Genomic DNA, 25,266 nt, shown 5'->3' with positions numbered 1-25,266 from the left:
GAAATCCTTCCTCGGTTACTCCAACCATACTGGATGGGACCCCATATGATGATTCTCACCACCCCCAAAATCAGAACAAATAGTAGGCCACGCCCCTTGGTATCGTGTTTCTGGGCTCAAGCTTGCCCCAGATCCTAAGTCCTGGTCATCCCAATTGGTGGGCCTCCCACTTCTTCTCCTCTTGAATCGGTTCCTACAGGTGCCCCTGACCAGAATGAGGCTGCCTAATCCCTACCACTGGCGTTTCCACACACAAGGGATCTGGGATGGTATAACTGGACATTAGGAACCAGCGATTGCCAACCTACTGGTTGCCAAACAACTATCCCTATTCTATTAACCGGCCCCAGTCTTTCTGGCCAAGCACCTATCCTCTGATTTCTCTATGACCATACCAAGGAGTACTACAAATCCCAACCAGATATCTATGGAAGATGCCCTCACTCCTCCTGCAATATGTACAAGGCCAAAGAGACCACTCAAACCCAATTTCTGTACAATTATTCTGGAGGTAGCACCTACCTGAACATCAGAGATTCCTAGGACAACTGCTGAGCAGCAGGAGTGGAGGGAAAGCTGTACACCTGGTCCTGGAACAGTTCCCCCTCCAGAACTCTAAGATTTTCCGCACCTATACCCGAGTGATTCCTCAGCTCCACCGAGAAATCCTCCAGAAAAAAACTGCCCTCACTCACAAACTAGGGGCACATGAGATAAAGATGGGAGACCCATTTTCATGACCGGTCCTTGCACACCAGGGGTTACAACTCCTACATTACTCCAGGGTCAATATATTTCTGATTGTTTTCCATGTGCTACTCTGGATTGCCCCCCACCTGTTAATGGCAGTCTTTCTGACCTTTCCCCTTAACACCTCTCAAGGGGTGATGCCTCCCTACCTCTGACGGGGATCCCCCTCTTTGACAATCCCCTGCAGCAGCAACAAAATCTTTCAATCTGTTATGCCTCCCAAGCCTACCCCAGACACAATGTGAATATTACAGTGTCCTCCCAAATCCATGCACCCCCAGGATTTTTCTTTTTGGTGTAATGGGACATGTCAAAAGTCATCAATTCCTCTACTGCCACTCCTTTCTGCACCCGTTACCCTAGTCCCTCAACTAACACTCTATGGACAGGCTGAGTTTCTCTCGTTGAGACTCCACCCACTAGATCTAAACAGGCTGTCTTTCTTCCAGTGATTGTGGGTATTTCCCTTGCCTCGTCCCTGGTCGCCTCAGGCATCAGGGCCGAGGCTTTGGGCCATAGCTTAACCACAACTAAAGAGCTTGAAGAAAAATTACAGCTAGTAGTTGAAGTCTCTGCCCACTCCCTGGCATCTCTCCAAAGACAAATAATATCGCTTACACGGGCCACTCTCCAAAACAGGTGGGCCCTTGATCTGCTCACTGCTGATAAAGGTGGTACCTGTCTGTTCCTCAGGGAAGAATGTTGCTATTACATCAACGAAACCGGCCTAGTAGAAGAAAACATCGATGTGCTACATTGGCTGAATGAAGAACTGAAATGAAGGCAGCAGCAGTCCACCTCACTCCTCCCAGGATGGTGGAACTCTGCTCTTGCTGCTTGGTTAGGTCCAATTATTGGCTCCGTCCTTATAATTTGTGTCTTGCTAATGACTGCTCCTTGTCTCCTCAGATTTATCCAAAACCACAGCAGCAAAGTCTCAAGGGTGATGGTAAATCAGATGTTCCTCCACCCCTACAGCCGCCTTCCCATGGGCTCCCAACTCCTGACCTTCCCCAAATGATGCCCCCTACCATCAGGAAGAAGCAGATGACAACAGGGCCCTATAACATCAAAGAGGTTGGGATGTTGGGTTAGTAGCCTTCCCTTCCCCTTCCACAGGGACTTTCCACCTGGCTGAGGAGACCTGAAATGGCCAATCAGAAGCTGACACAGGGGGCTAGGGATATAGCTCAATTGGCAGAGTGCTTCTCACACTGGGTTCAATCCCCAGCACCACAAAAACATTTTTAAAAATTACAAAAAAATAAAAAAAGAAGTTGACACAGTAATGGACCTGAACAACCAAGGGTTCCCACTGCCTGAAGCAATCACCCTGCCAACTCATATCAGTCCAGACCAACCAGCGACAGACACGATGCCCCTAAACTTGGCCCAGCCGACCCGCTGTCAATAGCAGCAATTTAGATGGCCTATGCCCTCCCGCCTCCAGCTACCCTTATAAGTACTGTGCTTGCCTTTCCTGCATGCGACTTCTCCAGCCCTCACCCTTTTGCAGACCAGTGAACCTCATCAGGGAGCACCCCCCAATAAATCTTCTTGCAGTGCCTTATTCTTTTTCCATGGTTCCTGATCTCGCACACCTTTTCTGCTTTACATGTATAATATGTCAAAATACACTCTACTGTCATGTATATCTAAAAAGAACAAATAAAACTTAAAAAAATTTATCTGCTGAGTGACACAATATCTTGGTGCAATCTGTGATGCTGGATCAAACAAATCACTACAACGGACTTTACTGAGACAATTTTAAAAAACTGGATGTAGCAGTTTGAGATTCCCTGCATTTGCCAGCCTATCGTAGTTACGTAAGGGAACGTCTTTGCTTGGAGAAGACATGTTCATTTTAAGAGGTGCAGGTCCAAGTATCAGCAAGTGGTTCTCGAATGGCTTAGCAAAATAGTAACAATAGAATTTCTACTGTGCCAGCACAGGATAGCTAGAAAAGCTAGACTAAGATTAAAACTGCATTGCGGAACTGAGTGCAGTTCACCACCTGTAATCCAAGTGGCATGGAGCTTGAGGCAAGAGTCTGGCAACTTTAAGACCAGACTGGGCAATGGAGGGAGGGATAGAGGGAGGAAAGAAGGAAGGGAGGGAGGAAGGAAGGAAGAAAAAAAGACACCACACACACAAAAAGGCTTGGGGGTGTAGCCAAAGCTCCCCTGCTTCAATCCCCAGCATCCTCCCACCCGACCCCATGCCACGCCCCAAAGGAAATATTTCCCAGAATGCCCTTCTCTGTAGGTGAGAATACTTTGCCCACACTCTGGACCCTGAACCGCAAAACTGAAACAGAAACCCAGCTCTCGGGAGTCCTATGCAGGGAAAAACATGTGCCCACTGAGACGGGAGAGCGGTCTGGCCTACCCCTGCTGGCCCCTGCTCTGTGGTCTTCTGACGTGTGGCGGTGTTAGCTACACAGAGCCCTACCTACCTTAACTTCTCACCGCTGAGACAAGAATACCTAAAACTGTCAACATAAAGGAGGAAAAGTATGTTTTGACTTACGGTTTTAGAGGTTTCAGAACGACTGCCACTTTGGGCCTCGGGCAAGGCAGCACAACATGGCAGCAGCATAAGGCGGAGACAAGCCGCGTGCCTCCAAGCAGGAAAAAGAGAGCAGGACAGGAAGGGGCGGGTCCTGATGGCTGGCAAGGACCCGCCCCCCAGTGACCTCATTTCCTTCCACTAGGCCCTGCCTCTTAAAGGTTCCACCACTAGCGTCAGGGGGTGGGGACCAACCTTTAATATGTGAGACTGGAAGACCTGAAAGATTGGAAGTATAGACTCTTCTCTGGGTCAGCTACAGCAATTGCAGTATGCAGGGGAAAAGGAAAATGCAGGGCATCTTGTTTCAAAAACAGAAAAAAAAAAAAAAAATGCTGTTACAGGTGACCAAATACAAAACTTCTCTTTCCTCCTGGGGTCTTACTTTCCACTGAGCTTAGTGTTTATTTGCTATTTAATGTTCTAAATAAAGGAAAATTTAAACTGGTATCATAAAGTTTTCTGTTCATCTTTACAATATGCAAATGCAGATATGAGATCATTCAAATTGCATGTGAAATTAGAGGATACGTATTTCAAAGCTTGAACATGAATGTATATTTCATTCTTATGAGAGCCGTGAAACCCTACATAAAATAAAATTAAGTTTCTCTCTCTCTCTCTCTCTCTCTCTCTCTGTAGTTATAGATGGACAGCATATCTTTATTTTATTTTGGTTGTCGATAGACCTTTATTTATTTTTACACAGCGCTGAAAATCAAACCCAGAGCCTCATACATGCTGTGAAAGCACTCTGCCACTGAGCCATAGCCATAGCCCAAGTTTCTCTTTGTGCCAACACTCATTTCCTTTGGCTAATTTATAAGTAAGAGAAATAAAGTATGGGTGGTTGTGTCTTTCCCTCTCCTTCCTTGACATGCCATCATTTTCAGTGTAAAAGCTACACAGAAGTAACTTGCTGTTTTATAGTGTTTCCTTGCTATAATAAAGTACCTGAAGCTAAGTAACTTATAAAGAAAAGAGATTTAGTTAGCTCACAGTTTTGGAGGCCCAAAGTACAAACAGCATGGTGTCTGTTCTAGTAAGGGATTCATGACAGTGGGCATCATGTAGGAGCAGGTAAGAGAGGACAGATCACACAGCAAGATAGGAAGCCAGAGACTGAGAAGGGGCCAGCCCCTTGCTCTTTTACAACAACCCTCTTGGAAGAAATAATTGGGTTCCCACGAGAACAACATTAATTCCTTTTGAAAAGGGTGATATTCCTAATGACCTAGCACCTTCCAATAGGCTCCACCTCTTCACAGTGGGGAACCAAGGTTCTAGTCCATGGACCTTTGGGTGCACACTCTAACCATAACCAAACCATAGCACTTGCATACAAAAGGATGAGAGGGTTCCCTGGTTGTTATGTTTCTTCTTGGATTACTCTCTTTCTGGCAAGTTGGAAGCGAGTTCTTAATTCCAATGGAGAGTATGACCTCTCAGGATTCTGGGAGACCCTGATAACTCACTGTGGACATAAGATGCTTCCCCATGTACTGACTTTGAGTCTCACTCAACCCCCATGCATTGTGGACCCAGTGGAATTCTATATTGGTTCAGCATCTTGAAGGTCCTATGGAAGAGAGGTGGCAAGGAACACAGGGGACATTTGCTCTGATGCCCCCAATTCCCCTTTCAGATCTTTATGTCCCAATCTCACAGTTGCCTAAGGTCTTGACTCTGTAACAAATCCCTGTTTCATAATATTCATAGCAGTTCCCCTTTCCAGACTGAACCCTGTCTGATAAGAGTCAGAGAGGAGAGAGGGTTTAAATCAATGTGGCAACATGTTAACAACTGGCAAATCTGGGTGAAGCATACACAGGCATCCATTGAACTATTCTTATGACCTCTCTGTAGAACTCACTTTTTCTCAATGAGATTGAAAAAAAAAAATTCAAAAGTTTGAGGAATGAATCCGTGAGTGAATGAATGTCATTGTTAACTAAACAAGCTGCTGCCATCCTTCAGTTTTAGATCTTTATTGAGTTGACCAAATGCCCCTCCTTTACATAGCTCAGACTCATTTTCTATTCATTCTAAGACTGGGAAAGTCCAGCTCCATTTCACTGAATTTTGCACCCAAATCTCTCCCTGTTAGGGGGGGGAAAAGTTTTGTATGTTCATGCTGTTGCTTTGATGAAAGAGGCTATCCTGCCCACCCCCCAAAGAATTGAAGGTCTGATGTTGGATATCATAGAACCTTTATTATTTTTCCTCTAAATTCTTAGAAGCGTACATAACGCCCGTGCTCTGGTTATGACACCATTTATAGACATTTAAAATGTATCTTCATTTATAAATATTTTACATTTGGTCCATAGAACAGATAATTTTACTAAATAATACTGTAATTTTTTTAAAACAGGCTCTGTATATACTTTGAATATGTATATATTACATATATTTTTTATATAGAGATAGATTTACTTGGTGTTCTGAGAATAAATCCTTATTGCAAAAAAGAAAAGCATATATGATAATACAATATCTTTTTTCCCCTCCCTGGGCAAATACTAAAAAAAAAAAAGAAAAAAGGAAAAAAGTTACACATATTCACAGTTCTCACAGTAAATGTACGACACTTACACTATTGTGCTCTATAAGGTAAGTTTGGATGGAAATCAGTTAGGGGATTTCTTGCCAAACATCTCAGTTAGAATTGCTTACAAACATTAAATATACTTAGAAAGACTTGATCTCGGTTTCACATTGAAGAACAAAGAGAAAGTTAGAAGGCTCCTTGCTCTTATTCTAAAGGAACTCACACACGGATGGGGATGGGATGGGACCAGGAGACACAGTGCAGGGTCCTTTCATTCTAAACCTAGGACTTAATACATATGCAGCTTGAACATGGCTTTGCCACTCGGCATCGGGGATGCCTTAGCAATGAGACTATGTTTTTTTACAGGCAACCTCGGGAGAAGGTTGTAGATTTCCTACACAATATCACATGGGACCCTATGTGCCACACGTGAGAATGAGTGTGCATGGGTGTGCATTTCTAGGTGCATTACATATTATTTATTCTCTACGATAATGTGCTTAATACTCTGAGGGTAATACCTTATTGCAAGAACTGGTATGCTGGTCACTTTCAGCTGAGAATGACAAGAGATTAAAAAAAAAAAAACCCCACAGTCACAGTTATTTATCATAGTTATTAAGGATTAGTCATAATAAAACACAGTTTGTGAGCTAACGAGCTAAGGAGCTACGGGGGGCACGACGTACAGCTTTGCTACATGGGAACCCATCTTCCTGGCCAATGCAAAAGGTACTGAGCTGCTGGAACTTTCGAGACACTGTCTTCACCCGCTTCGTTGCTGCCAGCACCATGGAGCCCGATTCCAGAGAGGAATAAATAACACTTCCCCAATGAAGCACTTTGAAATCTCCGGAAGCACATCGTCTGGGCATCTGGGGGTGGAGTAGGGGGTAGAGTCTCTGGATTCATACTGGTTCCTGGGTTGGTTCATGGGTTGGGTAGATTTGAGTGGCAGTGAGGAGACCCCTGCAGTGAGAAGATTCCAGGAAAGGGACTGGGTGGGGTGGGGGGGTGGCAGCTTGGAATGGGGTTGGCAGTGAGAGTGAGAGTTTAAGAGGGAAACAGAAGGATAATTGGAATGGTCTGGACCCTCCGACACACACCGCCCACCTTGATTTCAACTCTGCAGTGGTTTTGTGCTCTGAAAAACTGGGCTGCTTGGGACAAACCAGAGATCCCAATTGGGGAATGTCCCCCAGGGGGCCCTGAGTTTCCTTAGGAATGGCGATCAAAAGAAAGGAATTGTGCTTGTGGCATTTTAAGCCCTTCTGGGCCTAGATGGTCTCCAATCAGAAGGGCCCCGGGCTGGCAAGGATGGGGATAGGGACACGGAGCTGCAGAGGTGTCCATTCCCTGGGGGAAACAAAGGATGCTATGCGTGCTGCTTGTGAAACAGCTCTGGGAACACACACAGACTGAGGTCTTTGGGGGTTGTTGTTTTGTCCAGCTGCCTCGGGAAGGAGAAAATTAAAAAAAAAAAAAAAAAGTCAGAGCTCCCTGCGGGCTCCCTGCCACCTCGAGTAAACTGTCCCTGGCAGTCCCCACTGTATACAAAACGCCCTTGTCCTTTGTCCAGAGCAGTGTCTGGCGGATCCGACCTTCCTGCAAAGTCCAAGATAACAGTCACAGGGTTCGGCAAGAAAACAGTCAAGAATACGACTAAAAGCCAGGAGTGTGTGTGTGTGTGTGTGTGTGTGTGGCCTGGCCGGGTCACAGGGTCACACTCGCTGGCGGGATAAAAATGAGCTACCACGGCAGTTACGAATGTCAACAGACCGCTTGATGCTTATGGGGTCCCCCCCCAGGAGAAAGATCACCAGCCCGCCGGATGCTGGAAGCCACTGGGTTACATGGCCCCCGCCCCCGGCAGGGCCCCCCCAGGGGTCTGACTGCCCCCCCACCTCCCCTCTCTTTGTGTGGTGTTGGAATCTGGACTCGCCACTTGAGGTAGGTGGAGATAGAAGGTTATCTTCAGTCATCAAGTGGTGGTCGCCTTCAACCAGGTTGGGGGGGGGGTGACAGTGTTGGGTCGGCGAGCGGCCCCGCGCCCCTAGATGTAGGCCTCTTTGGTGGCTGAGCTGCTGGCCTGGGGCTGCTCCGGACCGTTCTCCGGGCGGACAATGTCTTCGCTGGGCTGGATCATCACCTGGATGCGCTGTGGGGACCAGTGAGGGAGGTATGAGGCTGGGTGGTAGGGGATGGGTTGCTCCCTTCTTCCCCATCCACCCTCACTCATCCTTCAGCCACACCGTTCTTTACATAAACCAGGCATGCTCCTGCCTCAGGGCCTTTGCACACACTCTCCCTCTACCAGGCACATTCTTCCTTCCAGATAGTTTCACAGCTTGCCGTCTATCTCCTTAGATCTGAGCTCAAGTGTCTTATCTTCTCAGTGAGGTCTTGTCCTGCACTACCTAACCCCCCACTTACTTTATTTTTTCTCCATGGTACTTACTCCCATCTTATTTCTACTTATTTTATTGATTGTTCATCTTTCCTCTGCTAGACTAGAAGCTCCATGAGGGCAGAGCTTCTGTTTTTTTTTGCTCATGGCAGTGTCCCCAGCACTGACAGCAGTGTCTACCACATTGCAGATTTGCTGAGTGGATGAATCCCTGGCTGCCTTTGCTACACACATCCTCTGCGAATCTGCCCTGTCAGCTTTGACTCCCTGACCCTCTGACTTTTCCACCGCCGGGCCTTTGCATGGGCTGCGTTCTCTGATGCCCTCCCTCTGCTTCTCTGCCACTTCAAGACCCAACTGACCTTTGGGGCTCTGCAGCGGATGATGGAAAACAAAAGCTTTGGACTTGGAGTCCCAAGAAAGGGCTGCATGCCCCGGTGCTGTTAATAACTTACTGCAAAGGCTGGGTAAGCAGTTTCCCAGGTCGGGGCCTCAGTTTCTCCATCTGTGAAAGGGGGAGGCTGGCCCAGCAGCCCAGAGTCTGGACGCAACTACCCACCACTCATCTTCCCCAAGCCTTCGGCCTTGGAGCTCCCCCTTCTGGCTGCAATTGGCAAATACATCTTCAAGGGGGAACCACTTGACCCTGGCCTTGCAGGGGACGCCCTGCCCTCTACAGTCTGCTCGTCCCCCTTCCTTGGTGGAGTGATCTCTGCCTGCACGTATCCCACCAGTGTCTCTTTCCCCTGTGCACCTCCAGCAGTGCCTTGCTGCATGCAGGAATTCAATGCCATTCAACAAAGACCACCCAGCAGGGACCAGGTTGCACTTCGCTCATTCGAAAATCTGAAATCGGAAATGCTCCCAAACCTGAAGCTTTTGGAGCATTGATGTGACACAACAAGAAGAAAATGCCACACTTGAATTCATATGACAGCTCAAAGTCAAAGCAGAGGTGCACTAAAAATATTGTACAAAATCACCTTCAGGTTCTGTCCATGAATACGTACATAGGAAACATATATGAATTTCACATTTAGACTTGGGTCCCAACACCAAGATATCTCATTATATATATGCAGATGTCCCAACATCCGATCCCCCCCCCCAAATCTCTAAAATGCAAAACACTTCTATTCCCAAGCATTTTGGATAAGGGATCCTCAACTGGTATATAATGATGGGGCGATGTACCTTTCCATGAGAGTCAGACCACGTTTCCTATATTTATCAATCCCATGAATGAGATCTAGAGAAACATCCCAATAAACCTGATCCCACCCTTCGTCTGCTCCAAACCCCTGCAGGCCCCTCATAACCCTCAGGATGAAGTCTAAAGTTCTTGTCCTGATTTTCAAAACCCTTCATGATCTGACCTGGCTTTCATACATCTCCAATCTCATCTCTTACTGCTCCCCTCTACCCCTCCTCATTCTTTCCTCCTGCTACACCGATGTCCCTTCAGTTCACCAAATGCAGTTTATACCCCTGGACCTTTGCACATGCCTCCTATCTTCTCCTCCCTCCCCTTCCCCTTCTAGAAACATTCTTTCTGCTTCTATCACAAAGTTTAGCTTATCTTCACGCCTTCCCTCTTCCAGGAAGGCTTCTCTAATCCTGCTCAACCTAGGAAGGGCTAAGACGGGGTTACTTGCTCCCATCTCCTCCCCATTTCATTCCCCAACGATGCCCCTCTAACACTCGTATGTCACTGGCTGTTGACTTCCCTGGGCGCCCCAGCTAGACCTTGTGTTCCACAAGGCCTGGGACAGTGGGAGTGTCCAGCACAGTGGGAGAAGAGGACTAGCAATGGATTCCAAGTGTAGGAAAGCACTTGCCTGCTTCAGGGAGCCCTTTAAGGTGAGGAACATGTAGGCCATGTACCCGGGGATGAGGACCATGGAAGACAGAGCCATGAGCCAGCCCACGCCCTGGCCCCACTTGGGGAAAACGTAGCTTCCCATGGTGAGAGGAGTCATCTGCACAGCGCTGAAAATGAACACCCCCTGCGGAGGGTGGAGGAGAGGGAGCAGTCAGTCACCCGGACCAAACAACGAAGGTCTCCGTAGACACTCCACCCTCCTCCCAAGGCTGACCCTTACGAAGGCCCAGCATCCCGGGAGTCTTGTACCCAAAGCCACTGCTGGCACATAAGATTCCTCTGTGCATAATAGAAAATGCACCTCTCTGGGGAGGCCAGCAGGAAGCCATCTCCTCTGACAAGACCCATTAGAAAGGGGGTTCCCTCCCTCCAGAGCAAGGGTTAGGTGTCATCTCCCCGCAGGCCACAGGTTGGGTGCCCTTGTGCAGGACACATGGGCACAGTGGCCCAGCCTCCCCTTCAAGGACCTGTGGTGGCTTCTTTCAGGCCACCTGGATGTCACCTCCTCCTTGTGGGAGGGAATGAGAGTCACTGAGGGCAACAGGCTTCCTGGTGCCGAGAGCTCGGGCTTCTGGGTCAGGCTGAGCTGCTTCCAACCTCAGCACTAAGTTGCCGAGTGAGGCTGGCTGGGTGAGCCCCGGTTCCCTCCGTGGTGGAGTGAGATAATAATGCCTGTTCCACGGAGGACGTGAACGGGATGTCACATGAGCAGGTCCCACAGCAGGTGCTCAACAAATGGTAGGGAGAAGTATTATTAAGGGATAGGGATCCCGGGGTCCCTTCCTCCTGTCTTTGCCTCCAGAAGTTTCTCTGTGGAGCCGAGTAGTCGCCAGACCCAGGCCAGCCTCATCCTGATGGGCTGGTCAAGCCTTGTCCTTACCGCCACAATGATGGGGGTGAAGAAAGACCAGCAGAGTTTCCACCAGATGCAGGGTCTGGAGCCGACCATCTCTTGGATATTGTCATAGAATCGGTTGACACCTGTGATATCCAGAGCAAGGGCAGGAGGGGGTGGGTGAGCTGTCGGGACCACAGGTTCAAAGCCCAACTCCACTACTTTCTTGCATTGTGACCAGAAGCCAATCACCTAACTTCTCTGAGCTTTAGTTTCCTTGTCTGGAACATGGAACTGACGCTATTGTTATTGAAACATTTTTTCCACAGCCAAATCCCTACAGCAAGTAAGAAAGCAAGATACCTGAACGGTGAAGCTTTATACTAAGAAAAGGATACTTAGAAAATGTGTCTTCCAGGGGTTGGGGATAGAGCTCAGTTGGTAGAGTGCTTGACTTGCATGCACAAGGCCTTGGATTCAATCCCCAGCACCACCAAAAAGAAAGAAAGAAAATGTGTTTTCCAGCCAGGCACAGTGGCACAAGCCTGTTATCTCAGTGGTTTGGGAGGATGAGGCAGGATGACTGAAAATTTGAGGCCAGCCTTAACAACTTTGTGAGGCCCTTTCTAAATAAAATATAAAAAGGGCTCAAGGGTTAAGCACCCCTGGGTGCAATCCCTGGTACCAAAAAAATAAAGAAGGAAAGAAAATGTATCTTCTCTACTCCTAATGCCCCTCTTCTCACCTGACATCCCTCCCAGCCATTTCTTCCACGGCTTTACTAAAAGGATTAATGTAGCTTGTGTTACAAATGAATTTATTTGGCTGTTCTTTTCAAATCTACTAAACATGGGGGCCTCCTGTGTTAATGGTTGTGAAGACTAAATAAATTACTGTGGGAAAAGGGATTTGGTGTTCAAACTGTATTGTTGAGAAATGATTGAAAAAAGGAATGAATGAATGAATGAATGAATGAGAGAAGAGGGATGGTGCTCACCGTAAAACCAGGAAATGGAGACACATTCAAAGAACACGAGGAACAGCAGGCTCATGCCACTGGCAGAGTAGTAATCGAAAAGTTTGAAGACATAAATACCCCCCTGCAAGAGGAAAAGAGGGTGAATGCAGATCCGCTTTCCCCCCAGCACCCTGGACACTCAGCTTCAGAGCCTGAAGAGGCTGGGATTAGGCTACACTGCAGCAAGAAAGCTCTAGGGTGGATTAGAGCAAGGACTAAGGGCCCTGTAAGCATGACAGGATGAGAATGTTCACTTTATGGGGATTGTCCAGGTGGTAGAGGGAGACACCCTATTTCTGGTAGGGCTAGAGGGCAGAATGAGGGACTTGGTGACCAGAGATATCTTTCCATAGAGAAAATCAATCATGCCTCTTCCCTGCTTAAAACCTTCTCTGGCTTAAAGAAGATAATGCTATAACATAAATAACCAGTGAGATATCAATTCAAATCAAATTGAATCCAAATGCCCCCAGGGTCTGGCATGGTCTAGTTTTGTACCCCATCTGCTGCCCTCACTCCCTCTGGGTCCACTATGCAGACTTTCTTCCTCTCCATGAAGGTTTCCAAGCTCATTCTCACCTCTTGGCCTTTACACATGCTTTGCTTTCTTCCCCCGGATCCTCCTCTGACTGGCTCTTCCTCACTATTTAAATACCTGATCAACCTCTCCTGATCACCTTGTCCCAAGTAGAGTCCCTCTCAGGCCTGACGGTCATTCTCTATCCTGTTATCCTCATTTTTTTTTTTTTTGGAATGCAGGAATGGGGAAACAATGACTCTGGATCAGAACTGTATTTAGAGCCAGGGGTCGTTTGTGGATCACAAATGAGTCCCAGAAGCTGAGCTTATGGTTTTAGAGCATTTATATTTATTGTACAATTCACTTCTTATGTGTATATCTCCCAACTAAACTGGGAGGGCCTGGAATACAAAGCACACTCCTCATGAATATCAATACAAAAACAAAAGTGTCAATGAAAGGAGACTTTGGGCAGTGTCAACCTCAAAGGTCTAACTCCAACTTGATTGGCTCATTGATGAGGGCCTTTTGCATGTCAGCTCCAGGAAACAGTTGCTGGTGCCCAGGACAAGTTAGGTGCTGCACTCTGTGGCTTTTTCCTATACTTTCTGGCTCCATGCCTGTGTCTGTCACCAGCCCGAGGCCCTGTCTAACTCCTTGCTCAGCACAGTTGGAGCACAGTGCAGAGATAGAAGGTGGGAACTGACTGGGCTGGTGATGGAGGCCCTGGGGCAGCTCTGGGGTGCATCAGGTGAACCCACTGAACTCACCTGGGTGATGTTAGAGAGACCGATCAGGTAGGAGATGACGCAGACGGCAGCAATGAAGAGCTCTCTGCGGTTGCGGAGGAGTCTGGGATACTCGTCCACCAGGGCGGTGATGAAGCCCTCCACGGTGCAAAACTGCAGAGGGAACAGAGGTCAGCTACCTGCAGCAGTCCCAAGCCCCAAACACTCAAAGTTTGTCCCTGGAGGAGAAGACAAGTGGCCCAACAGCACAGAGACAGCAGGGCCAGGATAACCCCAGGATCCTGCCTGATTTTGCCTCTGGCTCACTTTGCAAACTCAGAGAGCACAGTCCCTCTGGGCATCAGTTTCCCATCCGGGAAATGGGAGAGTGGCCGAGTGGTTTCCTAAAGTATCATACAGTGGAACATTCTAGGGGTCTGGAATTCTTGGTCATCTTCTTGAGGGGCTGAAGGGTGGCCTCCTTTCTCTACTTTTTCCTGGACTAAGGAGGCTGGGGGTGGGAGGGTGCTTGAAGGGGGAGCCCTCACCTGGCTGTCGATGCCCAACATCAGTAGCATGGAGAAGAAGAGGATGGCCCAGAGGGGAGAAATGGGCAGCTGGGTCACTGCTTCCGGGTATGCCAGGAATGCCAGCCCAGGGCCTGTGGGGGAAAGAGCAAGCCAGACAAAGGGTATTGAGCACCTATGGTGTACCCACATACCATCCGCTCTCCCAGCTTTATTTCAGTTCATTTTCTCAGTGAGTGTCATCAGCCACTTAGGAAACAGAGTAGGCGATCCAAATTTGTGGTCCATCAAGATTGGTAAGAAGCCGTCACCATCATCCCAATGAGGGATTGCAATGATCTGGCCAGTAGTCGGGATAATGTAGGTTCAGAGAGGTGCAGATGGAGAGATAGGAGCAGAGGACAGTGTAGGAGTGGTACTGGTATGGGCTAGCTTGTGGGGTGAAGATCAGGGGTGATGCTGAGTTTCTGGCCTGGGCACTGGATGGGGGACCCCTCTGGGATGGGGAACACAGGGGTGGAGAAGGCTGGGGAGGTCTGGTAGGGACATATTGTATTTGAGTATAATAGTTCAGGGGGAAATCTTGGAATGAGCAGGTAAAAGACTAATCTCTCTGTGTCTGGCTCTGAGAGTGGGGCGGAAATGGTGGTGAACGGAGAGTTCCAGAGTCATAAGATGGGAGCTGCCCTTGTAGGGGAGATTAGAACCCCAGCTGGGAACTGTTCCCTCCCACATGACCAACCTAGTTCTCTAAGGGACAAGTTATGTGTGTCACCTCTCTGAGTCTCAAGGGCCTCTGCAGTGCACACAGTGAGTCAGTCCCTCCTGAGGACTGCTTGCACAGGGAATCAGGTGGCGACTTTCCTCTGGCCCTTGTCATTGACAATGGTGTGGAGAGCAGGGTGGGTACAGCCCACGTGGTGAGAATATTTTTGAAGCCAGGACAAAGGCATGAATTTGGGGGATTCTGTATCATGGAAGGAATCACGTTCCAGGTGGACACAAATGTATATTCCTGATGACCGCACATGCCAGGGGGGTTAGCTTTCTCCTTCCCCAGCAACCGGGGCCCTCCACGGGGTGTCGCTGACCTGAGGCCGCCACATCAGCAATGGACCTCTTGGTGACATGAGCCATGAAGCCCACGATGGAGAAGATGACAAATCCGGCGAACATGCTGGTGCACGAATTGATGCAGCACACGATGATGGAGTCCCTGGAGAGAGGGAGGGGCGGGGTCAGGGAGGGCGGGGCTGTCAAGAAGGCGGAGCTAGTGGGCAGCCATTATTCAGGAGCGTGGCTGGGAGGAGGGTACCTGGGAGGGTGTCTACAGGTTAGGGTGAGCCCCAGAATCTTAGGTCCCAGAGCAAGCCAGGGTAGGGCGCAGCCAGAAGGGTCAGGGAAAGGTAGAAGCTGGAACAGGTGACCATGAGGGAGTGTATCAGAAAATAACTGAGAGGGCATGAGGTCAGAGAGGGACCTAACAGGGGACCACCAGGGGGCGTGGCCACAGGCGGCCGTGGCCACAGGTGGGCGTGGTCACGGGTGGGCGTGGTGATAAAGGGGTGTGGCCGGGAAGGAAGGGGTTTGCACCTGTAGACGTTGTTGTGGAAAGAATTGTAGCTTCCAAGGGCGATCAGGGATCCCAGGCCCAGCCCGTAGGAGAAGAAGATCTGGGTAGCTGCATCCAGCCACACCTATGGGCAGAACGATCAAAAATGATCCACTGTATTACAGCCACAGCCCCCTGGGGTCTTTTTATTTTTCTAAGTTTTTATGGACTTTTTTTTTTTTTTTTTTTTGGTATGTGTGGTGCTGAGAATCGGACCCAGTGCCTCACACATGCCAGGCAAGCGCTCTGCCACTGAGCCACCACCCCAGCCCCTTGGGGACTTTTTCAAAGTGCTCACCAACCAGCGCTATCTAACAACGACCCCAGTTTGCATGCGTGCATCAGAGAGGGACAGTAACTTACAAGTGGAGGTTCAGGACTCGAGTTTACTCTTAACCTGGGCTGTGCCTTCCAGGGTACCCCCGTAGGGAGTGAAGCTCACCTCGGAGTCCGACAGCTTGCGGAAGTTGGGGGTGATGTAGAAAAGGATGCCCTCCTTGGCCCCGGGCAGCGTCACTCCACGGAAAAACAGAATGATAAGCATGATGTAGGGGTACGTGGCGGAGAAGTAGACCACCTGCGAGGAGAGGGAGTGGCCGGTCGCACTTGCTCCAATGCTCCAGCGCTTTGCCTCACTTTGTCTACATGGGGACCTATCCTAGCTCTGGGCTTTGGATCCAGTTCTTCTTCCAGGAAGCCCTCCTGGATTCCTAACCTGCTCTGCTTGGCCACTTTTCTGAAGCCCTTCCTCACCTTCTGAACCAATCAGCTCAGTACCTAGTTTTCCCCTTCTTCTTAGGAACATTTGCAGGGAAGAGGTGCTGGGGAAGGTACCAGGGATTGAATTCAGGGGCACTCGACCACTGAGCCACCTGCCAGCCCTATTTTGTATTTTATTTAGAGACAGGGTCTCCCTGAGTTGCTTGGTGCCTCGCCCTTACGGAGGCTGACTTTGAACTCGTGATCCTCCTGCCTCAGCCTCCTGAACCGCTGGGGATTACAGGCAGGGGCCACCATGCCCAGCTGTTGGGAACATTTTTAAATCACTCACACACACACACACACACACACACACACACTGCCTTCAACAGCTCCAAGAATAAAAGTTACATGAGAGATAGGACTTATATTTTCACCTCTCTGCTCTTCAAATACTTAGGAAAGTCCATGGTATACAGTAGACACTCTATAAGTGTCTGACAATTATGTAGCAGCATGGATGTTAACATTCTAGTGTTCCTCCTGTGAGACTCCTCTAGGCATGTCTGTTTACATTTTCTTTTTAATTCTTTTTTAGTTGTAGATGGACACAATACCTTTATTTTATTTGTTTTATTTTTATTTTATTTTTATTTTATGTGGTGCCCAGCATTGAACCCAGTGCCTCAGGCATGCTAGGCAAACGCTCTACCACTGAGCCACAAATCCTGCCCCTGTTTACATTTTCTTACAAAACGAGACTCAAATTTTGCAGTAGTCTATTTGCTTAACAGGCTTAAGGTTGAAAACCACAGTACATACGGTTTTGTTTACTAAATAGATTTTCACTCTTTCATGAACAATATGATTGTTCATTATAGAAAGTAGTCCCTGGGGAAATCTATCTATTTTTAAGTCCTCCTCCCACCCCTGATGTTACCATTTAGGCTATTTCCAATTTTATGTGAATCTAAATACCACATGGAACATCTCTGTATATGAATCTTGATTTACAAAATTATTACACCACTCTTGGGAAATATTTCTAGCAGTGAGATCACTGATGAAAAGGAATATGCTTCTCTAAGTCTCTTGATCCCTCTTGCCCGACTGGTTCTGGAAATGGAATTCTATTCAGCATTACCGAGGCTTCCTGGCAGTGCCTGCCCTAAGTAGAGCAATATTAAAAATTATTATTTTGTCAGTTTGGTCATCAAAAGGCTGATGCTGTGTGAAATTGCATTTCTTAGCTCACTAGTATAGAAGAGCAATTTTCAAGTTCAATGACCTTTGGATCTCAGAGTCTCCCCTATTTCCATGCCAGCATGCTTTTTTTTTTTTTTTTTAACTACTTTCATCTCCCTGATTTGACTCTAGGATCCTTCAGGATTAGGAAAGGCAATCTTGACCCTCTAGAAAAACCACTGCACTTTGAGTTAGGCAAAGGGGAATTCAGAATCATCTGTATTACCTACAGGCTGTGGGACTTTGGGTCAATGTCTTATCCTCTCTGAGCCTCACTTTGTCTTCTTTGGAAAATGGGTATAATCACGCTTGCTACTCAGAAATTTTGATTGTATGAGGACATACAACCTGCTTAAAATACGTTGGCTCGACCTAGTACTTCCCTGTGTCTTCTATGTTCAACATGCAGCCAGGCACACAGTAAGCATTTAATAAATGCATATTGATGACACCTCCAAAAGATGCAGCTAGGAGGCCCTACTCTCTATCCCCCAAAAGTACAGTCTTCTAATGTACAGGAAAACAGGAATACATTTGGGCAAGCAGTCTACCACTGAGCCATATCCTCAGCGCTACTGCAGAATCCTTGATACCACCTCCAAATGATTATAGTTAATACTATGTGTCAAATGAACATTCTGCACAAATTAGCCCCCTTTGTAACAACCTTGTAAGATACTGTTATTGGGACCATTTTAATAGGGGAGGAGACAGAGGTTCAGAGAGGTCAAATAACTTGCCCAAGAGCACAGAGCTAAAAGCAGGGGAATTGAGATTCAAACTCTCTTCCAAAGCCTTCAAACTCTACTCTATTTTGCTTCTTAAAGTGATACTGGGGGGCTGGGGTTGTGGTTCAATGGTAGAACACTTGCCTAGCACTGGTGAGGCCCTGGGTTCGATCCTCAGCACCACATAAATAACAACAACAACAAATAAAATAAAGGTTAAATTCTTGATAAACAAAAATTCTTATAAAACAAAATGAATGACAATCTCCTTTGTTGGAGATTTTGCTCTGCAGAATCACCGGCTCCTTTGATTCTCGAAACAAACCAATCGATGGGCATCGTTATTAGCTCAATTTTACAGAACAGGAAATTGAGTTTCAGAGAGGTAACGTGTTTTGCCTGAGGTCACAGGGCCCACAGGATAACCAAGTCAGAATCCAAACTCACAACTAGAATACAGAGCCTTAGTCGTTAACTATTCATCTATCCATCCCTGAGTCAGAATGTGAACTTCTTATCTCTGAGGCTCCAGCACCGAGCACAAGGCTTGGCACAAAGTAGATGCTCAGGAAAAGTGTGTTCAGTAGTCCTTGAGCAACATTTCTCTCCTGTTTTGTGATGGCCACCAGTCCCACTGGAATCTCATGGGACTCAGGGTGAGGCTGACGCTGTACTAGGGCCTGACTTGCATCTCTGCTTTCAATGCTCACAATTGATCTAGAAGGTAGGGGATCTTATAGTTCTCATTCCACAGAGGAGACTGAGCCCCAGAGAGCGATCCTCTCCAGTCCCGTCCCTCCATCCCCTCTTTGCACCCACATCCCCTACCTTTCCGGTCCAGCCGACACCCTTCCAAATACAAAAATACACAAGAACCCAGGCAATGGCCAGGGTGATGGCTAGCGGCCAGCGGATCTGACCTGGCTTATCCAGCCCGTCTGTCATCTGGTGCATGTTGCGCCTGGTGGAACAGAAGAGAGAAGTCATGTGGGTCAGAGGGAGCTGGAGGGACCCTGGAGTGCCCAGGGCATGAGCACAGACAATATCCTCTCAGGGGAAAGTGCATAACTGCTGATCCCTGCAATTTGGATGGAGACAATGAAGATTGTTACAGAAATCACTAGAAAAGCACTGTTTGGTGAAGAGGTCAAAGAGAGCAGGACCTGCCGGGGCCTTAGTTCAGCAGTCATAATTGCTCACCTGGACCTGGGGCCACAGTGGCCTCCTGGGGGACCCAACCTTTGCTTTCACTCTGCCACTACTGTGGCCCCAGGGATCCTTCTAAACTGCAAGTGTTACTTTCCTGCTTAAAATCCTGCAAAGAAGAGCTCCCTTTTGTTTCCCAGAATAAAGTACTCACTCCCTGGAGGGCCACCCAAGGTCTTGTGAGCCGACCCCTGCTTCCCCCTCTGGTCTCAACACTTACCAACAGCTCCCTCCAACCCCCATCAGGCTGAATTCCCATCTGTACTCAGCCTCCTCTCTGCACCTCCTGGCCCACTCTGTTCTCTGCCTGCACCTGCCTCACCAGCACCAAGATGGGTCCAGCTGCTTTTCTGTGTGTCCCCCCCCATGGCCCCATCACCTGACACTGCTGTTGCCTGTTTGCGTACCTGGGTCTACGATCACATTGGCACATAGTAGGTACTCAAGAAATGTTTAAGGAATAAAAGGTAGAATTGAAATCGGGGGACAAAAGGATAATCAGTGTACATTTATAAATGATTGGGTCAGACAGGGGAGATGGGGGCTGGTTGGAAAAGAAAAGAAATCAAATGCTAATACCTCCAGAGCCCTTCCCTCTCCTCTTCCACCTGTTGCCAAGGTTACCTGCCTACTGTTCCTCCCAAGAAGTCGTTAATGAGTTAATGCAGTACCTCCTGTGTGGCTCCTTTCCTGCCTGTTTGGGCAGACATGGAAAGGTAGCCCTAAAAGGCTTCCTTCCTCACCTTTTGGCCCACCTGTTGGTCACTAGAGAAAGGACATGAGGACAAAGGAAATCTAAAACCTATAAAAGAGGCAGGACACCCAGCTCTGGGGTCCCTTTACTGCGGAAAAGTCTATCTCTATTCTCTCCTTCAAATAAAACTTACTTTCCACGCTTGCCTAGGCATTTCTTGGGGTGTTCAGTCTCCAACATCTGGGGAACTGGGACTCGGCCCTGATGGATTCTCATCACCAGCATTGGAATGAAGCCCACAAACGTGTCTGAGAGACCGCCACGTGGGAGATGCTGGTGAGCAGGACCAGGCAGAGCAGAACTGGGTTTTTATTCATAAGGAAAGTGATTCTCAAGGACATCACACGGCAAAGAGACTAGGCATTGGTCTGGGGCGGTGGCTCAGTGGCAGAGCGCTCGCCTAGCATGTGCGAGGCCCTGGGTTCGATCCTCAGCACCACATAAAAATAAAATAAAGGTATTGTGTCCAACTACAACTAAAAAATAAAATATTTTTTTAAAAAAAGAGACTAGGCATTGCTTGTTCTGACCACACCTGCTGGGAATAGCTTATCCCCGACGTTCCAGAACCTTCTGGGTTGCTCCCAGATCCTTCAAAGATGCCCATCACAGGGGCTTCCTTTATGCCAAAGAGATGAACCCAGGGCTGGGGTGGTGGCTCAGTGGTAGAGCACTTGCCTAGCATGTGTGAGGCCCTGGGTTCGATCCTCAGCACCACATAAAAATAAAATAAAATATAAGTATTGTGTTCATCTACAACTAAAAAATATATACATAAAAAAAGAGATGAACCCAGGGGTTGCCAACCTCTCCAGGTGACCCTTTGGGCTAGGTGGGTCATTCCCTTCCATTTAGCCCTCTGCATCCACACTCTCTGATCTTCTCTGCCCTGCACTGTGCCCCAAGAGGCTGACTGCTACACTGTGCCGGGGGGGGGGGGGTGTCCCGTTGCACTCAAGTTTCTGATTGGGTTGATGAAGGGGAGGCCCTGGCAGGAGATGGGGGGGGACAGGAGGAGAGAGAGACCAGGGGAGTTACCCTCCCTACTGTACTGTGGCTTTGTCCAGTAAGGGGTTTTCTGCTGGAGGCCATTGGTCATGTGAAGTGGCCCCTTCACAGTCTGGTGCCCTCTAGAGGAAGAAATAGCTTGAGCTCCCTGTGCCCTGTCCACACCTATGGAAATACCCCTGTCACCCGGTTCCTGCATAACTCTATTTTTTTTGTGGGGCTGGGGTCCCAAGGATTGAACCCAGGGGCGCTTAACCACTGAGCCCCATCCCCAGCCCTTTTTTGTATTTTATTTAGAGACAGGGTCTCGCTGAGTTCCTAGAGCCTCACTTTTGCTGAGGCTGGCTTTGAACTTGCGATCTTCCTGCCTCAGCCTCCCGAGGTACTGAGATGACAGGCGTGCACCACCGCATCCGGCTTGCATTACTCTTCGGAGGGTGCCTTTGCTGCAAGGCCCTGCCAACCTGCCCTCCCTGTCCCCCATGGATGGTCCCATACTCACTCCCAGAACTCCACCACGGCGCTGGTCATGTTGGTGGTGTTGACCATGCTGTAGTTAGAGAAACAGCGGTCCGTGTTCCAGGGGTTGTCACACTGTTTCCAGGGCAATGTCTGCAAGGACAGAGTCATGAGGACAAATCTCGATAAGCCCCCGAGGGCTAGCAAAAGGGTCCTGCTCACCCTATCCACCCTCAACTGTCCCCTGAGCCTCCTCAGAGCCATCATCCCACCTCTCCTTCTCAGCAGCTCTGGGAGGCAGGTTAGCCCTGTGATTCCCATTTGTTAGATCAGAGAGGGGCAGCAATTTGCTTGAGATCACACAGCTACTAAGTGTCAGAGCCCAAATCTCAACCTCACTCTGCTTACTCTGAGAACCAGCCTTCAGAGCTATACTGTCAAGTTGCTGTGTCCACCCTGAAGTCACTTCCCAGCTATGTGACCTTGGGCAGAAGACCTCTCTATTTGATTCTCTGCATGGTGACAATGAGAACACAGCACTTGCTCTCTGCTAGGCCTGGCTCTAGGCACTTGGCAAGTATTTGCTTCTTAACCTTCACAACAACCTAATGCTGTGGGTTCAGTTTGGGTTTTTTTTTTCCCAACTTCTGTGGTAAAATACATGTCACAGAATATTATATTCCATGTTGATGATTTCTTTCTTTTTCATTTTTAGTACTGGGGATTGAACCCAGAGATGCTTAACCACTGAGCCTCATCCCCAGCCCTTTTTATATTTTATTTAGAGACAGGGTCTCGCCGAGTTGCTTAGGGCCTTGCTGGATTGCTGAGGCTGGCCTCCAACTAGTGATTCTTCTGCCTCAGCCTCCCCAGCCGCTGGGGTGACAGGTGTGCTCCACTGCACTTGGCCCATCATGATCATTTTAAGTGCAGTGACATTAAATACATCCAAAATATTGTGCTACCGTCACCACCACCCATCTCCAGAATTCTTTTCATCTTGTAAAACTGAAACTGTCCCCATTGTACAGTGAAGTCCCCATTCCCTTCCCCAGTTCCTGGCAGCATCCATCCTACTTTTCAAATCTACGTGTGTGATGACACTACGGACCTCAGATAAGGGGAATCAGACAGCATTTGTCCCTTGGTGATGGCTTCTTTCACTTAATATACCATCCTGAAGGCTCATCTTGGAGCAGGTGTCAGAATTCCCTTAATATTTAAAAAAGGCTGCCTGCTATTCCCACTGAACAGAAGGGCTACATTTTGTTCCCTTGTTCGTCACTGATGGACAGGTGGGTTGCTCCCTCCTGCTGGCTGCTGGGATAACGCTGCTGAGAACTGGGGTGTAGAGACACTTCTCTGGGTCTCTTTTGTGACTCTGTTACCAATTCTTTGGGGGTGTGTCTGGCGGATTCGATGTTGGCCCCCATGAAGCGCCTGGCCGGAGAAGGTGCTCAGTGCCCAGTGCTTCACCACTGCAGGGAGGACGTGGGCTGCAGAAGCCAAATCACTCCCTTGACCCCTTGAGGAATGGCTCTGCCTGCAGAATGGTGGGTGGTCCCAGTGGACAGAGGATGCGCTTGGGGTCTGGTCCCCTGCGGGAGGCGGAGGCGAAAGGGACCACTCACCGTGGTGAAGGAGTTGTACAGGTAGTAGATGGCCCAGGAGATGATGACGATGTAGTAGATGTTCAGCCAGAAGGACAGTACGGCGGCGGCAAGTCCCACACCTGGGGACAGAAGACATGGTCACCACCTCCACTGCGTACAGTCCTGACAGCCGCTGCCCGGCCTGTTCCACAGCACGGGGGACATCATTGACCTTGGAGTTGGGCCTTATGGGGGACACTGAGGCTAGAAGACAGGCAGTGACTGGCGGGAGGTCACATGTACCCATGCCAGGGCCCGGTCCAGGCTGGCGGCAGGTGGGATCCAAGGCATGGTAAGCACATGTTCCATAAGTGATATCAGGTGTCACTAGGCCCCTTGCCATGGACACCACTCTGCTCAGATGTGCCCAGAGCAGCTCCCTCTTGGCAGAGGGGCTGGGGGTGTTGGCAGCCCCGGGTTTCCCATAGGCTGCAGGCAGGGGCAAAGCCACGTCCCCAGCGCCCTGCTCCGCACACTCACCCTTGAACATGGGGGCCAGCTTCCACACGCCCAGGCCCCCGATGGATGTGTACTGGCCCAGGGAGCACTCCAACAGGAAGAGGGGGACCCCCGCGAAGATAAGCGTCAGGAAGTAGGGAATGAGAAAGGCCCCTGCGGAATGGAGAAGACGCACGCTCATGGCCCTGAGGCTTTGGGGAACCCGTCTCAGAGGGAGCATGAGGTCATGGACCAGGGAGCATGAGGTCATGCTGCCTCCAAAGCAGCATCCAAAGCCACCCGGAAGCTAAGGGGTGTCCTTTGCTCAAAATATATCCCTGTTCTTTTCAAAATTAAAAGATGAGGGGGGCTGGGGTGGTGGCTCCGTGGTAGAGCCCTTGCCTAGCACGTGTGAGGCACTGGGCTCAATGCTCAGCACCACATAAAAAAATAAATAAACAAGATAAAGTTATTGTGTCCATCTACAGCTAAAATTAAAAAAAAAAATGAGAGAGAGAGAGATGAGGGCAAGGCAGGGTAGGCACATGTCTGTGATCCCAGCAGCTCAGGAGGCTGAGGCAGGAGGATCCCAAGTTGGAGGCCAGCCTCAGCAACTTAGCGAGGCCCTGTTGCAAAATTTTAAAAATAATAAATTAATTAAAAGGGATTGGAATGTAGCTTAGTAGTAAAGGACACCTGGGTTCGATTCCTAGTACCAAAAAGAAAAAAAAAAAAAAAGATGGACTTTAGATGTCATGAAGCAAGAAATAGGATTCTTCAGGATTTGGATTCTTCAGGGAGCCTTTCCCGCTAAGAATAACCCAGAAAATGCCTAAGCGGGACCCTGTCTTGTGGGTCCCGTCCCAGCTGGGAGATCCCCAGGCCTCCACCTACCGCCACCATTTTTCCCGCAGAGATAGGGGAACCTCCAGACATTGCCCAGGCCGATGGCATAGCCCACGCAGGACATGAGGAAGTCGAAGCGGCCCTTCCACGTGTCCCGGTCGGGAAGGTCCCCAGCCTTCTTCTGCACCTTCACCACCAGGGTCTTGGGCTTGTCGTTGGCCATGGGGGCCTCGCTGACTTCCGTGGAGATCTGCCCATCTGCCAGCTTGCTGCCATTAGTGGCCATGTCTCTGAATCTGGACACGGGGGTCCTGGCGGATGGACGTGCGATGTCGGCTCCGGTCCACGTGGACAACAGCTTTGCGGCTGAAGGTTACTCTGGGGGGGGGGGGTTTTCAAGCAAAGAAAAGTGATAAGATTCAGTGATAAGATCCTCATCTTGGCCTCCAAAGATGCCATTAGGGGATTTGTTCTGCCACAAGGTCACGGTGTTCAGGGCAAGCAGAGGAGGAGCTCCCGCTGGGGCTGCATGCAGAGGTGTCCTGGCTGCAGGTGGTGGGGGAGTGGTGGGGTCTGGAGGTGCTGAGACCTGTGCACAATCCACTTTACTGCTTCTGAGCTGTGTGACTTTGAGTAAACTTGTCAACCTCTCTGTGCCCCACTCTCCCTAGCTTTCAAAATAAGGATAACAATAATACATCCTCTGCTGGGTTGTGGAGAAGCCCTGATCTGTACTTTCAAGAAAGTCTGCAAGAAAAGATTTCTACACAGGAGGCCCAGTCTCTGTCTCTCAACTGAGAAAGGACCACTAGCTTCGATGAGATTTT

General features: G+C 48.9%; 1 protein-coding gene across 1 annotated transcript; it reads right to left on the bottom strand.

The window, feature by feature from the left end:
* Window positions 1–7,928: 7,928 nt before the first annotated feature.
* Slc6a1 (solute carrier family 6 member 1) lies at window positions 7,929–24,725 on the bottom strand. The gene is made up of 14 exons (XM_027931944.2): window positions 24,488–24,725; window positions 23,636–23,767; window positions 23,135–23,235; window positions 21,547–21,656; window positions 18,905–19,037; window positions 15,847–15,981; window positions 15,386–15,489; window positions 14,884–15,008; window positions 13,814–13,926; window positions 13,308–13,439; window positions 11,997–12,099; window positions 11,045–11,145; window positions 10,121–10,288; window positions 7,929–8,033 (listed from the first exon to the last, which is right to left on the bottom strand). Exons 1-14 carry the CDS (start codon window positions 24,723–24,725, stop codon window positions 7,929–7,931), a joined length of 1,800 nt encoding a protein of 599 aa, XP_027787745.1.
* Window positions 24,726–25,266: the final 541 nt, after the last annotated feature.

This window comes from Marmota flaviventris, chromosome 20 (genome assembly GCF_047511675.1).
Source record: "Marmota flaviventris isolate mMarFla1 chromosome 20, mMarFla1.hap1, whole genome shotgun sequence".
In the NCBI taxonomy this organism is placed as follows: domain Eukaryota; kingdom Metazoa; phylum Chordata; class Mammalia; order Rodentia; family Sciuridae; genus Marmota; species Marmota flaviventris.
This window is presented reverse-complemented; position numbering and strand designations above follow the sequence as displayed.

Coding starts and splice junctions, on each gene's coding strand:
- Slc6a1 (XM_027931944.2), bottom strand. CDS start 24,725: ATGGCCACTAATGGCAGCAAGCTGGCAGATGGGCAGATCTCCACGGAA. Junction 21,657..23,134: donor TGTACAACTCCTTCACCACG/GTGAGTGGTCCC, acceptor CTGTCCTTGCAG/ACATTGCCCTGGAAACAGTG. Junction 19,038..21,546: donor GCCGTGGTGGAGTTCTGGGA/GTGAGTATGGGA, acceptor CTGTTCCACCAG/GCGCAACATGCACCAGATGA.